This window comes from Miniopterus schreibersii (assembly GCF_964146895.1).
Source record: "Miniopterus schreibersii genome assembly, chromosome: 12".
NCBI classification, from domain to species: Eukaryota; Metazoa; Chordata; class Mammalia; order Chiroptera; family Miniopteridae; genus Miniopterus; species Miniopterus schreibersii.
In genome coordinates, this window is record NC_138112.1 from 47778475 (window position 1) to 47801550 (window position 23076).

The 23076-nt window shown below is 37.9% G+C and overlaps 1 protein-coding gene across 1 annotated transcript in view; it reads right to left on the reverse strand.

The window, feature by feature from the left end:
* Positions 1-23076, reverse strand: part of TSG101 (tumor susceptibility 101) — a 39544-nt gene that overhangs the window by 12509 nt on the left and 3959 nt on the right. Inside the window, exons 2-7 of the mRNA XM_081153350.1 lie at positions 17847-17931; positions 15363-15428; positions 13056-13219; positions 9863-9989; positions 6265-6331; positions 2797-2888 (exon numbers count right to left, since the gene is read on the reverse strand). Of these exons, the coding sequence (XP_081009476.1) occupies positions 2797-2888; positions 6265-6331; positions 9863-9989; positions 13056-13219; positions 15363-15428; positions 17847-17931 (601 nt within the window). The remainder of the gene's footprint in view (positions 1-2796; positions 2889-6264; positions 6332-9862; positions 9990-13055; positions 13220-15362; positions 15429-17846; positions 17932-23076) is intronic.

A 23076-nucleotide genomic window follows, 5' to 3' on the forward strand; every position in this document is an offset into this window, starting at 1 on the left:
AGGGACTGACAAATTTTTAACTCTCCTCCTGTTTGACGGGTGCGGTGGTGGTGAAACCACATGATGTCTCATCTGGTACTCACACCCATCACTTCTTAGGGACTTTGTATGTGAAACTGGTTAAGATACACATAGTCATGGACAAAGCAGTTTCTCTTCTCCAAAATAGGAAAAAGGACTTTTGTGTTAAGTTCCAACACATATCACCAGTTAGATTTTATTTTTTTGCTATGTGAATAGTTTTGCTCCTTCATTACTTGCTGTCTACCAAAGTAGGGTTGAATCAACAATTCAATGTAACACTAAGTAACTTTTCAACAGAGTACAGACAATGGAAAGAGTCCTCAAGAACTATAGTTTTGAGGTTTTGCAGAAATTAGTTTCATTTTGTTCTGTAAACGTAAAATCCATTTTAAAAGTATGGTTTTCGTTAGTATACCCTGTGTGGCTATAGCTAAAGCTAAATGACAGTGTTTTTGTGTTCTGCTTTAAAAATAGTCAAGTCCTGGGTGGGTGGCTCAGCTGGCTGGAGTGCTGTCCTGTGCGCCAAAAGGTTGCAGGTTCGATTCCCAGTCAGGGCACGTGCCTGGGTTTCAGATTCAATCCCTAGCTGGGCACATAGGGAGGCAGCTGGTTGATGTTTCTCTCTCTCTCTTCCTTCCTCAGTAAACACCCTCGGGTGAGGATAAAAAAAAGTCAGAACGTGAAATCTGCTTTGGGCCCTAATATATCTCCCTTAGTAAGTCCCACGGCAACAGTGTAATTGAAATGCTGGGGAGCAAGACCAATAAGTTGTTATATATCCAATGATTTTATGCTAGTGTTTGATAGGTTTAAAAAAAGAAAAACTGTGAGCTAGCTTACTAGGGAACTTGAAACATGACAATGAGATACAACACATGCATTCAAATCATAGGGGAGGGAGACACTGAAGTTGACAGGGCTGAATAGAAACCAAACACAACTACCTAATACTAGGATAACCAAAGCTCACACTGGCCATTATTATTATCAGTTAAGAACTCTACCAAAAACCGTCTGAAATGAGCCCTTGCAAGCAGGTTAATATTATGTTAGGAACAGGTACACCCAAGTGGGATATGGGACAAATGGCAAGAAACTTTTCCAGTCTCAAATACTATGTACAAAGTACACGGCATAAGTGCCAAGGAAGAAAAGTTTCCAGTAGTCCCCGGCTGGGCGTGGCTCAGCAGTTGAGCTTCAACCTAGGATCCAGGAGATGGCGGTTTAATTCCCAGTCAGGGCACAGGCCCAGGTTGCGGGCTCCATCCCCAGTCGGGGGCGTGCAGGAGGCAGCCGATCAATGACTTTCTCTCATCATTGATGTTTCTCTCTCTCTCCTTCTCCCCTCCTCTCTCTGAAATCAATAAAGATATGTGTGTGTGGTTTTTTTTTTAAGTTTCCAATACTAAAGATTTATGTAATACTTGTGTTGGAAATACCAAAAAGAGTTGCATGTAAAAATGTGGGGCTTATTTTTTTGATAGCATCTTTTAAAACAAATTAGAAGCATTACTTCATATATATAAAACAAACTTTCCATCTGGAAATGGATTTCTACTTGAACACAGGAAAATTAACATTACACCTCCCAAAGGCACATATAAACACCTTCACGGATTATTTGATTCAAAGAACTATTCCTCAAGATTAGCTACATGATTCCTTCCAAGGACACTAATTTTAAGACGGATCCAAAGTGTCCAAACAACAGAGTCTATTGTTTTGGGTACCATACTTTTCAGGGTCAAATCTTAGGGCAGAAGCACCACATTTTGTTATCTCCCTCCCCACTTATATGGAAGTTTCCAAAACACTAGTAAGTAAATCGATGTTGCAGACATCTGTACCACCTTCTGATAATAGAACTCCATTAAGATAAAACAAACCTGGAGACTGGCACAAGGGAAGTGAGGCTGATAGTACAGCTTCCTTATGATGAACTACATAAAGGAGTCAAACTGTCTACTTTCTTCACACATATATTCATAACATGTGGAGCTTTCATTAAGTGGTACCACACTTCTTTGGGTACCATACTTCTTTGGGTACCATATTGGACCACACTATCCTAACATTCTGGAACGTTTGCTAGATAAATCTTAAATCTTTCTTAATTTGGATTATAATATCCAACAACTTCATCACTCCCAGATTACTGCCACCAGGTGTATCACTAGCACATCAGGATCTGGCAGATGGTGCCATGCAGGAATCAAGGTGGAAATTAACTGATCCCACATCAGGCGACTCTTCCCTGTCCAATGGAGGTTGGCATTCTCCATGGGAATGTCTAGCTGGGGGCCAAAGCTTCTCGAGTGCCTGGTTTTCAGCCCTGAAAACATATGAATGACCACATACCCATACCTGTCACTGCTTTCTCCTAGCATCCGCTATTAAGAGAACATAAACAAGTATTACTGTTGTTTCATAAATTCAGTCTTTATAACTTGGTAGAGGTCAAGTAGTTTTAAACCTTTAAAAGTTCAAGTTCTCTTATATTTTTCACATGTAATGATTAATAAATAAGCCATAGAGATCTAGTGTGCAGAATAATGAATACAGACAATAGTATTGTGTTATAATTATGTAATACAATAACTATTGCTCCAAGGACAATACTGCAACATATAAATGTATAAAGTAACATGCTGTATCCCTTAATTTACACAATAGTACATGTCAAATTGATTCAATAATAGTGAAATGCACTCTTCACAACAGGGGACTTAGACTCTCCCTATGTGGAGAAATACGATTTTGAAGGATACTTACCAACAGTGGTCACAGGAGGCTGGGAAGGGTACTGGGCACTTGTTGTGGCAGGATACGGACCACCAGATGGGTAAGGACAGCCTGGGTAACCACTAAAGTGAACAGAAACCATTAAATATTACAATGACCCAACACTATAGTATCTTTAGAGCCCCATTCAGGAGGTTCAGCTTGACATCTCGTCATTTTACCAGTTAATGACTTAACAGTTTTGGAGCTACAGGTGTCTATTCAAGCAAAGTTCTATAGAAATCCCATAACGACACTGGCTTTCCTCTCAAAGTGAATGGTTAAAATGCTCTTGCTGGGCCCTGGTTATTTGAGGGTCGCCTTCACAACAGAAAGCAACTGGAGCATTTCTAAGGGCAGTTCAACAGCATCACAATGGGAAGCGACAAATATTTTGAGAGAGAACTATTCCATTCTGACTTCCTAGCATATAGGGAAATGATACTCTTCAGCTTTTACTTGTGGTTCAATGATAACCTCTGTGAATATTTGATCTGAAAATACTACTATTTAAATAAAGTTTTAAAAATTTTCTTCTCACTCTGGAAATTTTGTGTCATTCATGTATTCATACCAGAGTTGGAAGGAACTTTCCTTAGAAGTATTCTCCTATCTCCTATCCAACATCGTTTCATAAACGCCCTGACAAGTGGTATCACTACTCTTGCATTCTGGAGCCAATACTGAATAAAAGAAGGGTGACTTGAAAACAAGCACTGCGTAACCTCGACAGTCAATCTGACAACAGAGATGGCTACTATGTGACTAATAGGCAGGTAGCACATACACAAGGATACACTGGACAAAGGGATGATCTTTGTCCCAGGTGAGGCGGATTGAGAAGGTGCAAGATTTAATCATGGTCCTCAGAACAGCATGCGACTGAAAACTTATGAATTGTTAATTTCTGAATTTCCCATTTAATATTTTTGGACTGTGGTTGACTGCGAGTAACTGTAACTGTGGAAAGAGAAACCGTGGGAAGCGAAACTGCGGATAAGGAGGATTACTGTACTATTTTCTATCTTTGTATGTTATTAAGCAATTTGCCTAGACAGCAAATCTTTTTTAATTTTTTAAAGAGCGCTTTTTGACCCAAGTGTATTTAAAAAGAATCTTCCAACACTCTTATGTTCCTTTTTCTTTATGTGCCTCTTTGAAATATAATATTATATTTAAGGCATTGTATCAGTGCTTGAGGTAGGAGCTAAGATGAATCCATCTCTTCCTCAGGATACTAATAATCAAAATAGGACAAGATCCCTATAAACAATCTTGACAGGATAAAGGAAATAACAAATGCTAAATAAAAGTTCAGGAGATGGAGAGTGGAAAATCAATACTAGCTAGAGATCAGGGAAGGCTTTGGGAGATGTGTGATGCCTCTGAAAATTGCACCTAATTCTCAATTCCCCTACTCATAACCCTATATTCTCCAGCCAAACTAAACTATTTTCCTAGTTTTTCTCCCGTTTTATTTTGTTTCTCGTTTTCATACCTTTGCTTAAATAAAGCGAGTGGGCTGAACTTGATGATTGGTGAGTTTCCTCTCAGTTATCAAATAGTATTACTCTTTGCTGTTCCCTCCACCTCTAACCACCCATCTTGTTCAAGGCCATCTTTATAAGCCAGTTCTTACATTCATGAAGCTATCTCTAAGCTCCCACCTCGAAACCAGATGTGACCTCTTCTTTAAAGCTGTGCCTATCACAGTACTTACTACTTTTTGTTTTTTCTGATATTGGGAACTGTTTTCTAATAACCTTAATACTAGTACACATATCAAAACTGGGACCACCATTCTTGACATACCTTTTAGTTTCCTTGTATACATGCTGCAGGTGCTAAATAAAACTCTGAAAAGATCTTAAGATTTGGAAGAGACCTTAGAAATCACCTAGTCCAACTTTCTACAGCAAGAATAAAGACTCTCATGTTCACTGTTTTAAGATAAAGATTCTTCTTCAGTCACTGATTTATTAACTCTCCTTTAGGACAATGGGAGAAGAGAGAGAGGCTCTGGAGCTCTTCTGCCAAGACCTCTTATGTACAGAAAGACAGCGATCTGAATAGTTACTTTCCCAGATCCTCAACATGTTCTGTTTTGAGATGAAAAGTTATGTTTCACAGGGGAAAAAATTAAATCTTTGAAAAATAATGCCTCAAAAAGGAACTTCTTACAAATAACCTCACAAAACACACTTTTAATGTTACGTATGATAAGCAGATAAGGGTTACATTTTTGTCAATATCTCTGGCCTTCATTTATTTACAAATCTTTCTGCAATGGCTGCATTATTCACAAGTGCATTTCCCTATTGTCCTTCCAACAACTATTCCCTACATGTCTCAAGTTCCTTCTTACTGGCAGCTGTTAATTATAAAAACTTGTAATTCCAGGGCTTCAAACAGGATTCCATTTCTAGAACTTAATCAGAAAACTAAAGGCCTCAAGAAATCTAAAACTTACAACCTACTTACATATTATAATCATGGGAATCTTTCTCTGTTGCCCTTGACAGGTGTTCATCTAGTCTCTGCTTACCTGTCTAATGTGAAAGAATGCTTACTACCTTAGAAAGCTAGTCTTTGAAATTAAGAAAAGCACAGAAATAAGTTTGCTAAATTTAAGATCCTGCATATTATATTTGTAAACCTACATATTTAGTCACAGCAGTGTTAGGAAATCTGGCTGCATTTATCTGTGAGGTAGCGAAGAAGAGTTAGCACGGTTAACAATTTCTTGTTAATTGTTAGAGTAGCTGGAAATCTCATTCAGGCACCAGTATATGCCAGTCTTTCACTTGAAGTCTGCCCAGAGACCACCTTTCAAAACTACTCCTAGATCACCAGTGGAACAAGTACACATTTAAAACATAGGCTAAGAATTATTTCTCATTGATTTGCTAGTATGCATTATTCAGACTGGTTGCACTATTAAATTAATTTATCTGTGTTATATTATCATCAAATGGGTAACAGATTGGTAGTACATGTAGTCTCTGAACTGAATGGATAAATATCATGAGGACAAGACTGACTCCACCATATGAACCATTAATTTGTTCCTTGTAACTTACAAAAAAAGGTTTTTTAAAAAAGAATATTAAAATATTATTCTCCTGGTTGAATTCATTAAAATTAGTATACCATTAACCTGTGAGTCACCTACACTGTTCTTAAAGGGAAGTAGCAAGCATTTTAAGGTCCCAAACCAATCAAGACCATTGTCATTACCCCATCCCTTTCCTCTCTGTAAATGGGATGGAGCCACATTTCCCTAGAATGGAAAAAACTCCTTCTGAACTATGTACATACAATAGAATTCCACCAATAAACTGAGTTTTACCTTCCATTAAATTGTAACTAAATTTACTTTAATGCTCTAGCACCTGTTATTTTGACTCTAGATCAACAGAATTTCTAATACAATCATTCAAAAAATAAATTTTCCATTACCTGGGATTGGAAGGGTATCCAGATGGGTATGAAGAGATTCCACCGGGCATGCCTGGCATGTAGGAAGCTGAAAATAAGTTTTAACATTTTAAAATAATATGCATAGTCCTGGATACACAGGTTATCACGAGACATACATCACTGTCAAACCACAGCAAAATTTCATACAGTTAAAGAATCCAAATCTCAGCACCAAAACAAAACACCCCCCCACCCACATTAGTTCTTTACTTCAAGCAGAATGCTCTGCAAATCACACAATTTTCAAAGCATTAAACATGAGTTATGACAACACACATGAAAATCCCAACAAGGACTAACTGGCAAACAGGTCAACCTAGACAGCTCTGCAAGCTCTTAAGGAGTCTCCAACTTGAGACAGGAGTGGGTTTAATTTGGAATTTAGAAGGCAGTAATTCTGCCCTCCTCCAGTTCAATGTTGGCTTCTTAGAAAGTGACCTCTTTATTTTATCTAAGGAATCTTTTGATATTAAGACCATTAAGACTATGTTGACCATTAGTACAGCTGGTTTTGTTGGCTGAGGACTTTAAAAGGCTTCAAATTACTACTAGAAGTCCTATACAAAACTTATATTCAGCTAGATTGGTTAAAAACCAAAGAAAACAAAAGCATGGGAATACTAGGGAAAAAAAGCTCAAATCTAGCACGCTTAAAGGATGCTTTATGTATTTTTTAAAGAGAATGCCAATCACAGAGCTAGTCAGTCAGTGGTGCTAAGAGGCTAATCAACATAGAGGAAGAAGAGAGAAGTTAATTTTGGCCCTAACTGGAAATGACCTGTCTGAGAATTAACTTCTCCTCAGTGAAATTCTTCTCACTGAATATAATGATGAATTAGCCCTTAATCCAATCAATATTTTAGTTCCTTCTATGTGACAGGCACTGGGAATTTTTTTTTTTTAATATATCTTTATTGATTTCAGAGAGAGGAGAGGAGAGAGGGGGAGAGAGAGAGAGAGAGAGAAACATCAATGATGAGAGTCATTGATCGGCTGCCTCCTGCACGCCCCTGACTGGGGATCGAGCCCGCAACCCGGGCCTGTGCCCTCACCGGGAATCGAACCCCGATCTCCTGGATCCTAGGTCGATGCTCAACCACTGAACCACACCAGGCCAGGTGGGAATTTGATGAAAAAGAAAAAAAAGGCGGGGGGGGAGTAGGGGGGAGGACTCCTGGCCTCAAGTTGCTTATAGTCTAGAAAGGGAGATAAACAAGCAAGGAATAATAACAGAGTGTAAGTGTTATGACGGGAAGGCAGCTAATTTAAACCTAGGAGGTGGGGGTAAACAATGTGATCTAGTAGAGGAATGGTATATGAAGGCTTGAAGGCAACAGAGGTGGAGCCTTCAAGAAATAAACTTTGAGGGCACAAAATGCAAGTAAGGTGGGAGAAGTGTGTTGGACTCTGACCATGGGCTTTAGAAGTGTCAGCAACATATATGTCAATTACTGCACCCCTATGCTACTTTCTCTCTCACACATGTAAAACCACCACCTCCTAGTTGTAAGCAATTTTCCTCTTCTGAGGTTCTGAAAAGCTAACAATCTACCAAAGTCTACACATTTTGATTTGAGGAAACAAATGTTATTTGGAGTCAAGACTGGCAAGGAAGCAGATAATGAAGTGAAGTAATTTTAGAGCCAGAATAAAATGGGATACAAATACACATAACATATAGGATTATTATAAGGATTTGATAATGAATATGAAGTGTTAGCTATCTCAGTTACCATTCAATAAATGTTGACTATTACTGTAAGTTGTCAAAAAAAGAGATTTGAACATAACACTTTTTAAATGTGACTCATAACTAGCTCAAAAGTCATCCTGAAACAGGAGGTCAAAAATGTGTTAATGATAACAGTGATAATAGAAGTATATAATTTCTCAATTAGAAGATAGTATTTATTTAAGAATGTATCCAAATTTCTAAGCTATTTCTTGTTGTATGTGGGGAACACAATTCAGACTTTCATTTCTTTAGTTATACCTAATATTATTGTTTAAATGTATAAAAACTATTAAAACTGAAATAGACAATAAATTGTCTATTAATAATTTACTTAAATTAATTCTAGATTACTTCATGTGATTTACAGTAAGTACAAAATTGAACTGCAGTAGTGATCTCTTCAGTGTGGTCTCTTTCTAGAATGCTGTGCTTCGAATGTCAATATAAAACTGAAAGAAATTCAGGGGAAAATGTTGCTCAGGAGACTGCCTAAATTTCTGAAAAGGTTACCTTTATCTTCAGTAGTTACTGCTATGTTATTTGAGCAAAAAAACATGGATGAAACAAAATATTTGATATTTCAAACTTATATGAGCAAGATAATCTAATTTTGGGTACTAGAGTCAACAGAATTTAAGATGACAAATTTCTGGTCCAAAAGGATACGTAGCGTCTTTATTAAAAGAGGTACTGCCCGGCCGGGCATGGCTCAGCCATTGAGCATCGACCTAGGATCCAGGAGATTGGGGTTTGATTCTCGGTCAGGGCACATGCCCGGGTTATGGGCTCGACCCCCAGTCAGGTGTGTGCAGGAGGCAGCCAATCAATGACTCTCTCATTGATGTTTCTATTTCTCTCTCTCTCCCTCTCCTTTCCTCTCTCTGAAATCAATAAAGATATATTTAAAAAAAAAAAAAAAAAGAGGTACTAAATTCTAAAACCAAGCTGATTCTGGGAAGGCAGGGAAGGAAAAGGAAATGGGTTCAGAAAGTTCTTTCTGCTAAATTCCCATTCAGCTTATGAGTCAAGATGCTCCTCCAGAAAGAATGGATTAAAAGGAAGAGGGTAATTTTCAGCAGAAAAATTAAAGCTCATATAATCTGATTTATAAGATAAATCTGGTTATTATAATCTTAAAATGTGTAAAAATAATCACAGCTCAAAACAATGAAATCAGTGCAGGTTTAATAAAGTCAAACAAGTAAGTACAACCAATTCTCAATTATCCAGGGTAATTTTAAAGTATAAGTAAGAATTATTTTAAAAAACAAAACAGAAATGGAGATAATGTATACCAATTAGGGGAGGATTGGTACTTATCTATGTTCTACCCCCTCCACACAAGGTAAAATCACGAATTGGCTGTACTAAAGAGAAGCAAGCCGAGAGCTAGATTTTCAATTGTGTACACCCAGAATAGCTGAACGTGAATGACTTAGTTGACTTTGTTACTCATTTGCATCTACAACACTGATCCTGAGGTTGCAAAAAAAGGGTCAGACTACCTTTCAAGTTATATCTGCTTTCAAACTGATCAAATAAGGCTATTCCATGGCATGCATAATTAAAAAAAAATTTCTAGCTCTATTCCAGCGTTCTTTCTCCCCCATTTTGGAATCCAGCACACCCAGAGTTAGGTTTCTACCCACAAACGAAAGCCCAAATGCCAGTCTTTGGAGGGAATCTGTACATGCAGATGTGGGGCCTCAGAACACCTCCCCAAAATCCACTAACTTGATGAGCTAAAAAGCAAAGGGAAGTCATTAAAAACATTTTGTTAACAAGGTTTCCTGTTTTCTTTTGTTTCTATGAATTTAAAAATCAACTCTCAATGCTACTTACTATTTGGTGGCCCTGTTGCCTGGTATGGTGGATAAGAGGCTGAAATCGTAGGTCGAGAGAAGACTGGAGGTTCATCTCCAAACACCACAATCATGACTTGAATAAGCCCCAAAAGGTCTGACTGTGGCTAAAAAGAAAAAACAAGTTTAAGTCAGGCACAGATTTACTTTTCAGCAAAAAATAAAAGTCTGGCCATTTCTTATCAGTTTTCAACTCAGCTTGATAATTTTCTTTATAGGACCCCAAGCACAAAAATTTCATTTAATTAATTTAATAAAGCTAGGTGATTTTTTAACTTATTTAGTTATTTACATGTAGCAAGTCTGCTGCTTCATGTACAGTACTCCCTGCTTATCTAAGGTTTCACTGTCTGCAGTTTGTTACCTGTAGTCTGAAAATATTAAATGGAAAACTCCGGAAAAAGAAATTCATGCTAGTTTTGCTGCTGCACCTCAAACTGCAAAAGATATGGCTGTAATGTGTGATAAGTGGCTTAGTAAAGATGGAAAAAGCATTAAATTTGTGGGGAGAAGACAATGTGTTCCAGTTGATGGCAACATGTTGCATCAGAAAGCACTGAGCCTACCTGAACACTTCAGCAAGGTATTCCCTGAAACAAGTGACCCCATTCGCATAACCTGTATTACAATATACTGTTCTAATTGTATTTTATTAGTTATTGTTGTTAATCTTACTCTGCCTAATTTATAAATTAAACTTTATCATGAGCATGTATGTATAGAAAAAACAAACATGGTATATATAGTTTGGTATTATCTGAAGTTTTAGGCATTTACTGGGGGTCTTGGAATGTAACTCCCATCCATAATGGGGGTGGGGGTGAAGTGGGCTAGTGTATATATAAAAAAGCAGCATCCAAAGCAATACACTGCAAAATTCAGGTAGTAGTATTCTTCATTTGACTCTATACAACTAACCAAAACATATTTCCAATGGGCAAATTAAGTGTTCTGGTACAAATTCAGGGATGAACATAGCAGTAGTCACAAACATTAAGGCCTTTAAAAGATAATGTTACCTTGGAAACATTCTTAGATTAATTTTTATTAAAGACAGTATTATGAACTTTGAAATTATACGTAGACTATCATAGAAATCACTAGGTTATTGTACAAAACATACAAATTGTTAAAGGATCTTTCCTTCCAATACCATAGTTACAAAGAGAGTGCCTGTTTTTCCATATAGGTTGCTAAATTTTTCTCTCAACTATCAACCACTAATTTAAGATAAACTATGCTAGGCAAAGTTGTTCAGACTAGTTTGTTTGATGGTTCCATTTTCACACTTTAATGCATTTTGGGTACATCTCATCTGACATACTTCATGCATGAGCTCATCAGGTTCTGAAGGACTAACTCAATCATTCCGATCAGCTAATGATCTTCATAATTTCTCTTCTCCTGACAGAAAAGTTTACCAACAGTTCTCAACTTTCCAAAGCACCAAACTCACCTCATTTGTTCAATTTGTCCCAACTTATGAAAACAAAATTTTAGAAAGTTTCCTGTAAAAACGTGCCGAGTCCCACTATTCTAATATTTTATGTTTGTGGATTTATATGCTGAGACTGGGGGTAAGCATGTACAGCATCTGTGTAGCACCAAGTGTGGGCTGGAGACTGTGGCTAGTATAAGGGGGTGGGGAGGAATACTGAGACCACACACTTTTATCTCATTAATTATTTAGTCCAACAAAACACCCAAACAAAATTGAAATAGAGTTCACATACCATAAAATTTACCTTTTATTTAATCTTCACCCGAGAATATGATTTTCTTTTTTAGAGAGAGAGAGGAAAGGAGGGAGGAAGGGGAGAGAGAGGGGAGAGGGAGATGGAGAGAAACATCGATGTGAGAGAGAAACATCGACCGGCTACCTCCTGTACATGCTCCGACTAGGGACCGAACACACAACTTGGCTATGTGCCCTGACTGGGAATTGAACCCACAACCTTTTGTGTATAGGACAATACTCTAACCAACTGAGCCACCTGGCCAGGGTTTGCCTCTGTTTTTCAGGTTTTCTGCTTAGCATCTTGTCTTTGAAGCTTAGGAATTTAGCATACCCCTTAAGAGGAAAACTCAGATTATCTTGTTTATTTCTTTATAACTTCCTTTTCTCCCAAATTTTGGCTCCTAAAGTACTGGCTGTATTGGCAGACAGAACAGCAACTGTTGTCTTTTCAGCTTGTGAAAATGCTAGAAACTGCAGCTTTTCTCTAGCTTTCTTTGCCCCTTAGCTAAAGCCCCCTGCGCAGATTCTCAGCCTCTTACCCTGCGGCAAGAATCAGTACATACTCCCAGGAAACAGTGGCAGAATGTTGGCTTATCTCTTGCAGTTCCCTTCACTAGAGGATCTTAGCCCTTCAAGTCTTGATTGACTCAACAGTTCTTCAAAGCCTTCCACAGATGTTTGTACTTTTGTTTTTCTAGTTATTTTGATAAGAACACGGGTCTGCCAAAGCTTTACCACCAGAAGCAGAAACAAGTTTCCTACTATTATTACTTCTTGATAGGAACACTTTGAGTAATGAGATCTGAACAGTTTCACAAATATATGCCATCAGTATACATTTTTAAAAATGTACTTCCCACTATATGAATTCTGTTCTTAAAGGTTCAATTCAAGCAAATAAAAGTGACTATGCATATTCTGTAAATTACCAAGCTCTATACAATATAATATATACAATCATGCGCCACCTAACAACAAGGATACATTCTGAGAAATGCGTTAGGTGATTTTATCATTGTGTGAACATCATGGAGTGCACTTATACAAACCTAGATGGTACAGCCACTACAGCTGTTTTATGTGCTATACTTTTAGATGATCAGCAGCATAGTAGATCTGTTTATACCACATGACCACAAAATTGTGAGTAATGCCTTGTGCTATAATGTTAGGACGGCTATGACATCACTAGGTGATAGAAATTTCCAGCTCCATTAAAATCTTATGCAGTCTGTTGTTGGCTGGAATGTTGTCATATGGCGCATGACTGTATTTATTCTGGAGAGCCTTTTCTGATTACCTAATTATAGTGATTAGTGATCTTACATGAACTTATCTCCTCCCTGGAATCCTCTTTGGGTGTTAACAAAAAGTAGATGCTAGTGAGCAAAATATATAAAATACAACAAATTCACAAAGCACTGTTAATACTTACGTGTTTCCATTCGTGTAGATAAGGAAGATATATCTTCCCATTTGCATCAACATGCTTTCCTGTTTTAATAGTCATTGAACTAGTAGGCTTAACAAAACAGATAGGGGGATTATACGGGTATGTGTCCAGCAGCCACAGGCATATTGGAATATTATATGTATTACCTGAGAGAGAAAGAAACTTCAGTTACTCTATTTTTATTATTTTTCAATAATGGCTTAAATAGGCAAGCAAGAGAGAGTGACAAGTGAGTAACACTTTAAAAAAAAAATCACAACAAATATTTTAATACTTCAAAGTTCTGTTTAGGATCAGTTTCTCAAATTTTCAGTTTGTAAAATACATCCTCAGGATTAGGCGCTAATTGATCACTACTCTGCTAGTGCGTGCTTGCTGCTGAAGAGCATTCTTCATAAATTACCTTTCAACTCAATCCATTCTTTGCTACTTGATTCTTGTCATTTCAGTTAATAAGGTTCAGTGGGAGGATTATACAAGGAAGACCATGGATTATGGTATCCTATCAGAAAGTGATAAATTCTCTTGCCAAAGCTAATCCAACTGTCAAACAGATGCTGATTGGCAGCCACAACTTGACCAATACATATGGCATTTTCAGTGACAGCTATTCAATCAACGATGTCATCTTCTTCTCTTTGCTTTATGTAATAGAATCTCAGTTGAGAAATTTGACTATATATAGTCAAACTGAACAGTCTATCAAAGGACTCAACAGAGTTAATATAGTGAACATAACCATGCCTTTTCTTACTAAGCTCAAAGCCAATAACCCAAGAAACCATTTGAATCACTTAACATAAATTCAGACATTTTTCTCTTAGAAAAAGTTTCACTTCATATAAATATATACATATAAATTTTGCTTAAAGAAATCAGACAGTTGTGGGACTTTGGATTTATTTTTACCCAAAACTACTCCTACAATAAAAAAGAACTCCAACAGACTATATTCTAATACAGAAAACAAAGTTTATTTCCACCAACCAGAATTCTTTGCTTTGTGAAAATAAAGAACTCTCCAGAATTACTTAGGCTTAAGAACTATGCTATATAAAAAAATGGGAAGGGAACATAGAAGGATTTAGATACAATTTATATATACACTGAAATGTCTTTAATTATGTTTACCGTAGTTTCCTGCCTTCCTCTTTCCCCCATTACCTATTTCCTAACCAGAGTTTACTTCCTAGAGGAAAAGTCGGTGATCTTAAATTTTATTCAGTCCCTGCTAATTTTATCATACTTGCTTTATTCAGTGTTGATGTTTAAGTGTTTTCCCCTCTGCCTGAAATGTCCATTCTGTTATAAATGGTTGAGTCACCCTTTAATACCAAGTTCAAATGTCATTTCCTCCATTATCTTCCAACATGGTTGTATTCTTCTCTGTAACCTTACATCACCTTTACATTTTATCATTCTATAGCAGTTACAGAATATTGTAAATACCTATTTATTCTGTTTCCCCTATTTGTGTCAGTCCTTTCAGAGAAGGTATATCCTTATTTATTTTGTATCCACAGCCCGTATCCCCTGTGCCGCATGCATAGCAGGTACTAATAACAGTAATGGCTAAGTTACAGAGACACAGGTCTTAGTGAGTCACAAAGAATAATTCACAAACAGAGCTGTCCAAAAACAGAACAGTCATTTATGAAACTTAATGTTCCCTTATCACTGTAAGTATTCCAGCAGAGGTTGGCTGACTAGCTAACAGAGATGTAATTATCCATCATTAGATTATCACCAACGTTACAACCTTAAATAGCTACTTTTGACATGTGTTTATTATATACAACTCAGTGCTAAGTTCTTTACATACAATGAATTCTTTTTTGTTAGATACTATTACCCAAATGTTATGGATGCCCACTGTCACAACTTGATAGATCACAGAGTGAGAACTGAAACTTTACTCTGCCCTGACTTTAAAGCCTCTATCTTAGCTACTACACTCACTACACAGCTTTCCATTGTCAGAAAAGTCTGAATGGCGTGGGAAGCTGAACTAGGAGGCATGTAAGATCCCTTTCTAGTTCCAAGATTCTGATTCTATGAAACTTCAGCCCAAGGAGGCACTTATTAGTATATGTTGGCAGGAAGGAAAAAAGAAAAAGCTGAAATAGTAGGTGCTGCTGCTACATGAAGTTCAATTTCAACAGAAGTTAAAATCTCTGTAGCATCATGAAAATCATGAGAAAGTAGGTTTAATTTACATTTAACTCTTTGGTAACATATGTGCATCAAAAGGCATCTATACTGGAAACATAAATTACATAAGACTCTTACCTCTATAAAGCACAGGAATTGTTCCAGTGAGGTTCATTAGTTCCCTGGAACTGCCATCATTAAAAACTGAAAGGGAAGAATAATGATTTAAACATGAGCATTTTTGTAGATGTTCCCATTAAGTTATTCTTTCAGAAGTGCTGGTTAAAGCTCATTATTACCCTTGAAACAGGTTAACTTGTTAAATGTGTCATTCATTTTGTCCACTAACAGAGTATCCTTTGTTGATTCACTCATTGGGGTCAGTTTTTGAATAAGCAAAAAAAAGATTCTTTTAATTACTTGGAAAAATGGATGTGAGTGCTACAATCCCAGTAAATATGAGCTCTGCTTCCCCAACTAGCAATATTATAAAATTACTTAAAAATCACTATTGACTGATACCATACTAAATGTTAACCTAATATCATAATATTTTAGATTCCTCATGTTTAGTTCCACTATCATTCTCAATCCTAATATAGCATCAAATCACAGTTTTAAAAAGAAAAAGTTTTCACAATGAAATATGGACTTTAAAAAAAAAAGTATCTTTATTTCAGAGAGAGGAAGGGAGAAGGAAAGAGAGCGATAGAAACATCAATGATGAGAGAGTCGTTGATCGGCTGCCTCCTGCGCATCCCCCGACTGGGGATGGAGCCCGCAACCCAGGCATGTGCCCTGAGGGGAATCGCACCGCGATCTCCTGGATCCCAGGTTAATCCTCAACCACTGAGCCACGCCCAGCCGGGCTAGACATCTTTTAATAGGAGTATTTCTCATACCACATTACACAAGTTTTTCTAACTGTAACTAATTGATTTACTAGGGCACACATAATTTGTATTACATGGACTGATATTATTTGTAATAATGATTTGGAATTAACACTGTACCACACAGGGAAAAGGCTGTCATGTGCAGTATAAGGACGTAGTACTGTTGACCTGAGTTCATTTACTTACTACTGACAATTATAAACTGTGCTGTGATTTATTCTGATTTTGTGCTTTTAAAAAAAACCACCTTATTTAAATTTATGACTTTATTTACTCTAAAAGCATGTTGATAATAATGGTTTAGACGTGATCTGGCCACATATAGCTATGTAAGATTTGTCCAATTATGTTGGAGTCTTTGCCAGTTTTGATCAATATACTTATTCTTTTAGCATGCAGTAAAAACTATCACTTAAGTAAAATTCTAGTCTCCGTCACCACTCCCCCCCGCTGTTGAAGTAAATTTTAAATAAACTAATTTGATAACAAGAGTTTTTTGCGGATCTAGGTACCAGTGTACAGTATGTGGACATGAGGTAGAACTATGCCCTAAGTTTGGAAGAGAATTTCCTGTTCATGTCTTTGTTGTTCAGGAAACTCAGGACTGATTGTCCCTCTGTTGCCCTAATCTCTCCTCACCAGGCTCCAAATGTTTTCAAAGCCTTAGGGGTGAGTGGAGTTTAGAGTGAGAGTCTCAGCTACAAAATTCAGCTCCTTATCCTCAGTGCCAAGGGCCTCCTAATAGACAGGAGCCCTTGGCCCTGACACATCAGGTGTGGGACCAAATTCTATTTAAAACAAACAAACAAACAAACAAACAAACAAACACACACTTTAGGTACTTATTTCTTACTAACACCCAACTTTATTTCATCTCAATAATGAAACTGTCACCTACACACTCTACAGAATTAAGGATCGTATTTTTTTAAAAAATGATTCCTCATCGCCCAGCCGGCTTGGCTCAGCAGTTGAGCATTGATCTATGATCCAGGAGATCTCAGTTCGATTCCATCAGGGCACATGCCGGGGTTGTGGGCTCGATCCCCAGTGGGGGTCCTGCAGGAGGCAGCTGATCAATGACTCTCTCTCATCATTGATGTTTCTCTTTCTCTCCCCTTCTCTCTCTGAAATAAAAAAAATAATGGTTCCTCATCTACAAAATAAAGTGATAGTCCAGCATATAGTTTGCTAAATGCTTTCCTAAGAATATAAAGAGATGCTGGTGGGATAGGGGAGGTGGTGGAGGTTCAGTAGTTAATCAACTTTAGGACACACTACAATATATTCTCTCCCCTCTTGGTGAGGTATAACACATTAGCATATTAAAGGCTCTGAAAAACACTGCAACATTGCTGCAAAGAAGACCATTTAATTTTGTTTAATCTATAACTACTTACTCTTAACCACAGAACCCAAACCCCCAGCAACATTCTTTACAACTATGGATAATACTTTGGGAAAGATTAACTAAACCATCTTTAACATCCCCTCTAGGTCTAAATTTGCATAGCTCTATGTTAGAGTACTTTTTTAACACAATAACTAAACAAATAATGTTATTATTAGATCTTGTAATTTTCTATCCCTCCAATACTTATATTAGGTGGAGGTTTAGTCTTACAATGGAAAAACCAACAATCTTAACAGGAAAATGGGAAACCTACAGCTAACAAAAGGAATAAACTCGAAGTACAGTAATTGATATTTTATTATGTAAACTTACCATATGAATCCAATACAGGTTTGAGATCTTTGTATAACGTAATCACATTGATAGTTTCACGGACAGTTAGGTCTTTGTATTTGTACTGAAAAGCAAAATCACACAAGAATTTAGTTTAAGACCAATGCACATATTTTACTGGCAGGTTAATTTTCTTTAAGTCTTATTTTTTAATAGAACTCTTCTTAACAATATATTGTTCTAACCATTAACATTAATTAAAGCCTGAAAGAACCTCAATAGCTTTCTCTCCTGCCACCTATTCAAATCCTTTACCCAACTCCATTTTAGCTCTTTTTCCAACTTAAAGTTCTCCATCAAATCAAATCTTAATCATTCTCAAAAACCTAGCATACACCTTTCTCCCTCTTCTTAATGAATCCTTTTCTAGAATTCCCTTTAGCACATAATGATCCCCCCCTTTCCTTCAAACTTCAGCATTTATTGTCAATACCAACAATTTTGCAATTTATCATTTGCTGTACTGCATTTTCACATTCCCCAAGTTATACTATTCAACTCCAGAAAACTAGGAACCTGGATTACATAGCCTTCGTAGATAAGATTACAAAACACCCAAGTTCACCAGCTGACAAACTCCACCCATGCACACAAAGCTTTCAGTAAGCTTTTAGTAAGCTTTCAGTGCTTCTCTCCTAAAATGGAACAGTTAGCTATTCTAAAAAGAAAGGCTCCAAGAAGCATGTCAGAGACCAAAACAAACAGAAAAGAAACTAAGAAGTAATCGAAATAATGCAAGGAGCAGAAGAAAACTTCAAAAAAAATTAGCACTAATAACTTCGAAGAAAGAAATGACACTACAACCATGAAACAAGTGAAACTGAGGGTCCTTCTGACTTTGATTAAATTTAACTTGAAATCCTAGCTCTAGAAATCACATCCTCTCTCTATACCTATACCCCTCAGAGACCTAGCCTATCCCCCATAATCAGCAACCCCCAAGGCAGCAGAAAACAGTAGCCAACCTTACCAATGATCACAAGTTATGGGCCTCAACAGGCTAAAGATAACATCTTAACCTAAGTTATGTGGGACAACCCCCTGGCTACTTTCCCATGAGACAGGACAGAGGCACCCTGGAAAAGATCTCAGAACTGTCCTCAAGATCTAATGATTTATTACTCTTAGTAAGTCAGCTTGGTGCTGACAAGCTTAACAAGTCTTAGAAAGTTAGCTGAACAGTCCCCTCGGCAAGTGTCAGAGAGCAAAGCACCAAACCCAGAAGATATTGATGGTAAGGACAATGTTCCAGATCTTCTAGAAAATTTTGATGGGCACCAAAAAATGAAGCTAACTAAAATCTTTTCTGGTTTTTGGAAGCTGACATGGACTAGATTTAATAAATCAGCTTTGTGGTTTCAAAGTTTTACAGACAGCGGGCACATCAACTGTTACTAGTTCAGTGATATAAATATTTTGTTCATTAATAATGCTGTTTGTCCCGCATTTTCCGGTCACTTGATTTTGCATTTTGCACATCCTCCCAGGATCTATTCTTTTAGTCAAAATATGAAGTATTGGTGCAGTTTGAGGGCGCTTTCATTTCTGATGCTTGGTTTTGTTTTGCTTTTCCGTTTGGGGTACTGTTGGTGTGGGGGGTATGTGCGTGCGCAGTGGACAGCACACTGGAAAACAGTTCTCTTTATTCTCCTCCTTCCCCCAGTAGAAATAAACAAATATTTACATTAGGAGGATTAAAGGCGGCAGTGGACTGAGTGGAAGCCACACTGACCCTCTCCCAGGACCAAACTGGAATTACAACTAAAACATAGAAAAACTACCCTGAATAATCAACTGCAACTGAAGACGAGCTGGAAAACACCCTCATAACCAAGGAGGAAAAGTGGAGACCACACAGAGACTGGGAGGAAGTGCAGAGGCACGAGAGGGCTGGCTGGGCTCCCGCAGGCAGCAGCTGAAGGTCAGGAGGGAGATCTCAGCTGTGGGGGGTTCCCACTGAGGACTCTGGGGACTAAACCCCAGACTGGGCTTCCCAGCCAAGAATATCAGAACTGAGAAAGGTGCCCATATAACACCTGGCTGTGAAAAGCAGCCAGGTTTCTGTCTGCCAGGGAGAGACGGCTGGAAATGCAGGCACCCTCTTAAAGAGTCAACGCACAACGTTTCCTGTGCAGCCACTCACCTTGGGCTCCAGCAGAGGGAGGGCAGAGTGGACTGGACCTGTGAGGAGAATCTAGGGTTGTGGGCTCTAGAGATGGAGCTCAGAGGGCATCCCTCTGGATTCCTGTGCCAAGTCATTCCCCCAGACTGCAGAGGCAGACATTTACCTTCCAAGCAGCTTTTGCCTGAGGGGGAAGCAATTGCCCCACCCTGCTGGAAAATCTCTCCTCCTACCCCCTAGAGTTTCTACTGCCTGAGGCTCATTAAGAGAATCAGATTAATCTGCCTGCAGCCAGAGGCAGATGTCAGAGTGCTTTGAGTCTTTGCCTGATCTGCTTCTGGACCCAGGCCTTGGAAAAGCACACTTTGGTGTGTATCTTGGTCCTGTCCAAATGCACCAAGACCCAGCAGAGGGGACCTCAAGCCATGGGTTGTTCATAGCTCCAAACAGGGTACTCAAGGCCAGTCACAAACAGCATCTGACACTGGCCTGCACCGGAGACCATCCAAAAAGACTGAGAGTCCTAGTAGGCCTACCCAAGACACAGAAACAAACCCAAATAGGCAGCCAAAATGGGGAGACAAAAAAACAAACCCCAAATAAAAAATAAGAGACGTCTCCAGAAAAAGAGCTAAATGAAACAGAGATAAGCAATCTATCAGATATAGAGTTCAGAATACTGATTCTAAGGACGCTCAACAGCATGAAAAAAAGATATGGAAACTATGCAGGAAATTAAGAATGACATAGCAGAAATAAAGAATACACTGGAAGGAATAAACAGCAGCTTAGAGGAAGCTGAAGACCTTATCAGTGAATTAGAAGAAAGGGTAAAAAAAATTACTCAATCAGAGACCCAGAAAGAAAAAACAACAACAGGAAGACAGTCTAAGGGAGCTGGGGAAAACATGAAATGAATGTAACAATATTCGCATCATAGGAGTGCCAAAAGAGGTCGAAAGTAAGCAAGGATTAGAGAATCTGTTTGAAGAAATAATGACAGAAAACTTCCCTAACCTGGTAAAGGAAAAAGGTCACACAAGTTCAGGAGGCACAGAATCCCAAGCAAGAAGAATCAAAGAGGCCCATGCCCAGACACATCATAATTAAAATGCTCCAAATTCAAGACAAAGAGAGAATATTAAAGGCAGCAAGAGAAGAGCAATTTGTTACCTACAAAGGAGCTCCCACAGGCTGTCAGATGACTTCTCATCAGAAACTCTATAGGCCAGAAGGGAATGGCATGAAGTATTCAAGGTAATGTAAAACAAGGATCTGAAACCAAGAATACTCTATCCAGCAAGGCTATCATTCAAAATAGATGGTGAAATAAAGAGCTTCCAAGACAAAAAGGGCTAAAGGAGTTTATCACCACCAAACCAGCATTGTAGGAAATGTTAAAGGGATTGCTGTAATTAGAAGTAAAAATAGAAGCATTGCAAGAAATGTTGAAGGGACTGTTGTAATAAGAAGAAGAAATATAGACAGAAACATAGGCATAAAGAATTAAAATGGCAATAAATAAGGACCTATCGATAATAACCTTAAGGACTTTAAGGGAGAGATCCACAGCAATACACTCATAGTCGTGGACCCCACTAACTTCACTGGATAGCTCTTCCAGACAAAAAGTCAACACAGAAACAGTGAATAAATGGCACACTAAATCAGATGGATTTAATTGATATTTTCAGATATTAATTGATATTTCATCCCAAAGCTGCTGAATATACATTCCTCTCAAGTACACATAGGTCATTCTCAAAGATAGATCACATGTTAGGACACAAAACCAGTCTCTACAAGTTCAAGAAGGCTGAAATCATACCAAGCATCTCAGATCACAATGGCATGAAATTAGAAATCAACTACAGTAAAAACACTCAAGAACATTCAAACACATGGAGGCTAAATAACATGTTACTAAACAATGAATGGGTTACCAATAAGATCAAGAAAAAGAAAAAACTTCCTGGAAACAAATGAAAAGGAACACAACAACCCAAAATCCATATATGGGACACAGCGAAAGAGTCCTAGGAGGGAAGTTCACAGCACTGCAGGCCTACCTCAAAAAGCAAGAGAATTTTTTAGTAAACTATCTAACCCTACAATTTAAAGAATTAGCTCCCCCATGAAACCGTCCCATCCAGGGCTTTTGTTTGCTGGCAGATTTATTTATTACTGCTTTGATTTCATCAGTTGTGATTATCCTATTCGGGTTTTCTGCTTCTTCCTTATTCAGTTTTACATGATCTCACTCATATGTGGAATCTAGTAAAATAGACTGAGGAACAAAATAGATCCAGAGACATAGAAGCATGGAACAGACTGATGAATCTCAGTGAGTAGGTGGGGGTGGGGGAGTCGATGGGGAGAGATTAATCGAAGAACTTATATGCATATATGCATAACCCATGGACACAGACAATAGTGTGGTGAAGGCCTAGGGCGGAAGGGGCCGATGTGGGGTGGAGGGTATCAATGGGGGAAAAAGGGGGGATATCTGTAATACTTTCAACAATAAAGATTTTTAAAAATTACATTAAAAAACCCCACAATACTACTAGCACACTAAAATAACCATTTCCTTAATATTATCAAATATGCAGTCTCATGTCTCTTTTCCTTTTTTTTTTTTTAAATTAAATTTATTGGGGTGACATTGGTTAATAAGAGTATAAAGATTTCAAGTGCACATTTCTTTAATACATGACCTGTATAATGCATTGTATGCCTACCACCCAAAGTCAAATAATCTTCTGTCACCATATTTGACTCCCTTTACCCTTTACTAACCTGCACACCCCCTCCCCTCTGGTAACCACCATAATGTTGTTTGTGTCTATGAGTTTTTGTTCTGTTTTTCTTGTTTATTCATTTGTTTTAAAAAACATGTTTATTGATTTTAGAGAGAGAGAAAGGGAGAAGGAGAGAGAGAAATATCCCTGAGAGAGAAACATCATCAATCTGCCTCCTGCACACCCTCTACTAGGGTTCAAGGCCACAACCCGGGCATGTGCCCTGAGACTGAGAATCAAACCAGTGACCTCTTGGTTCATGGGTTGACCCTCAACCACTGAGCAA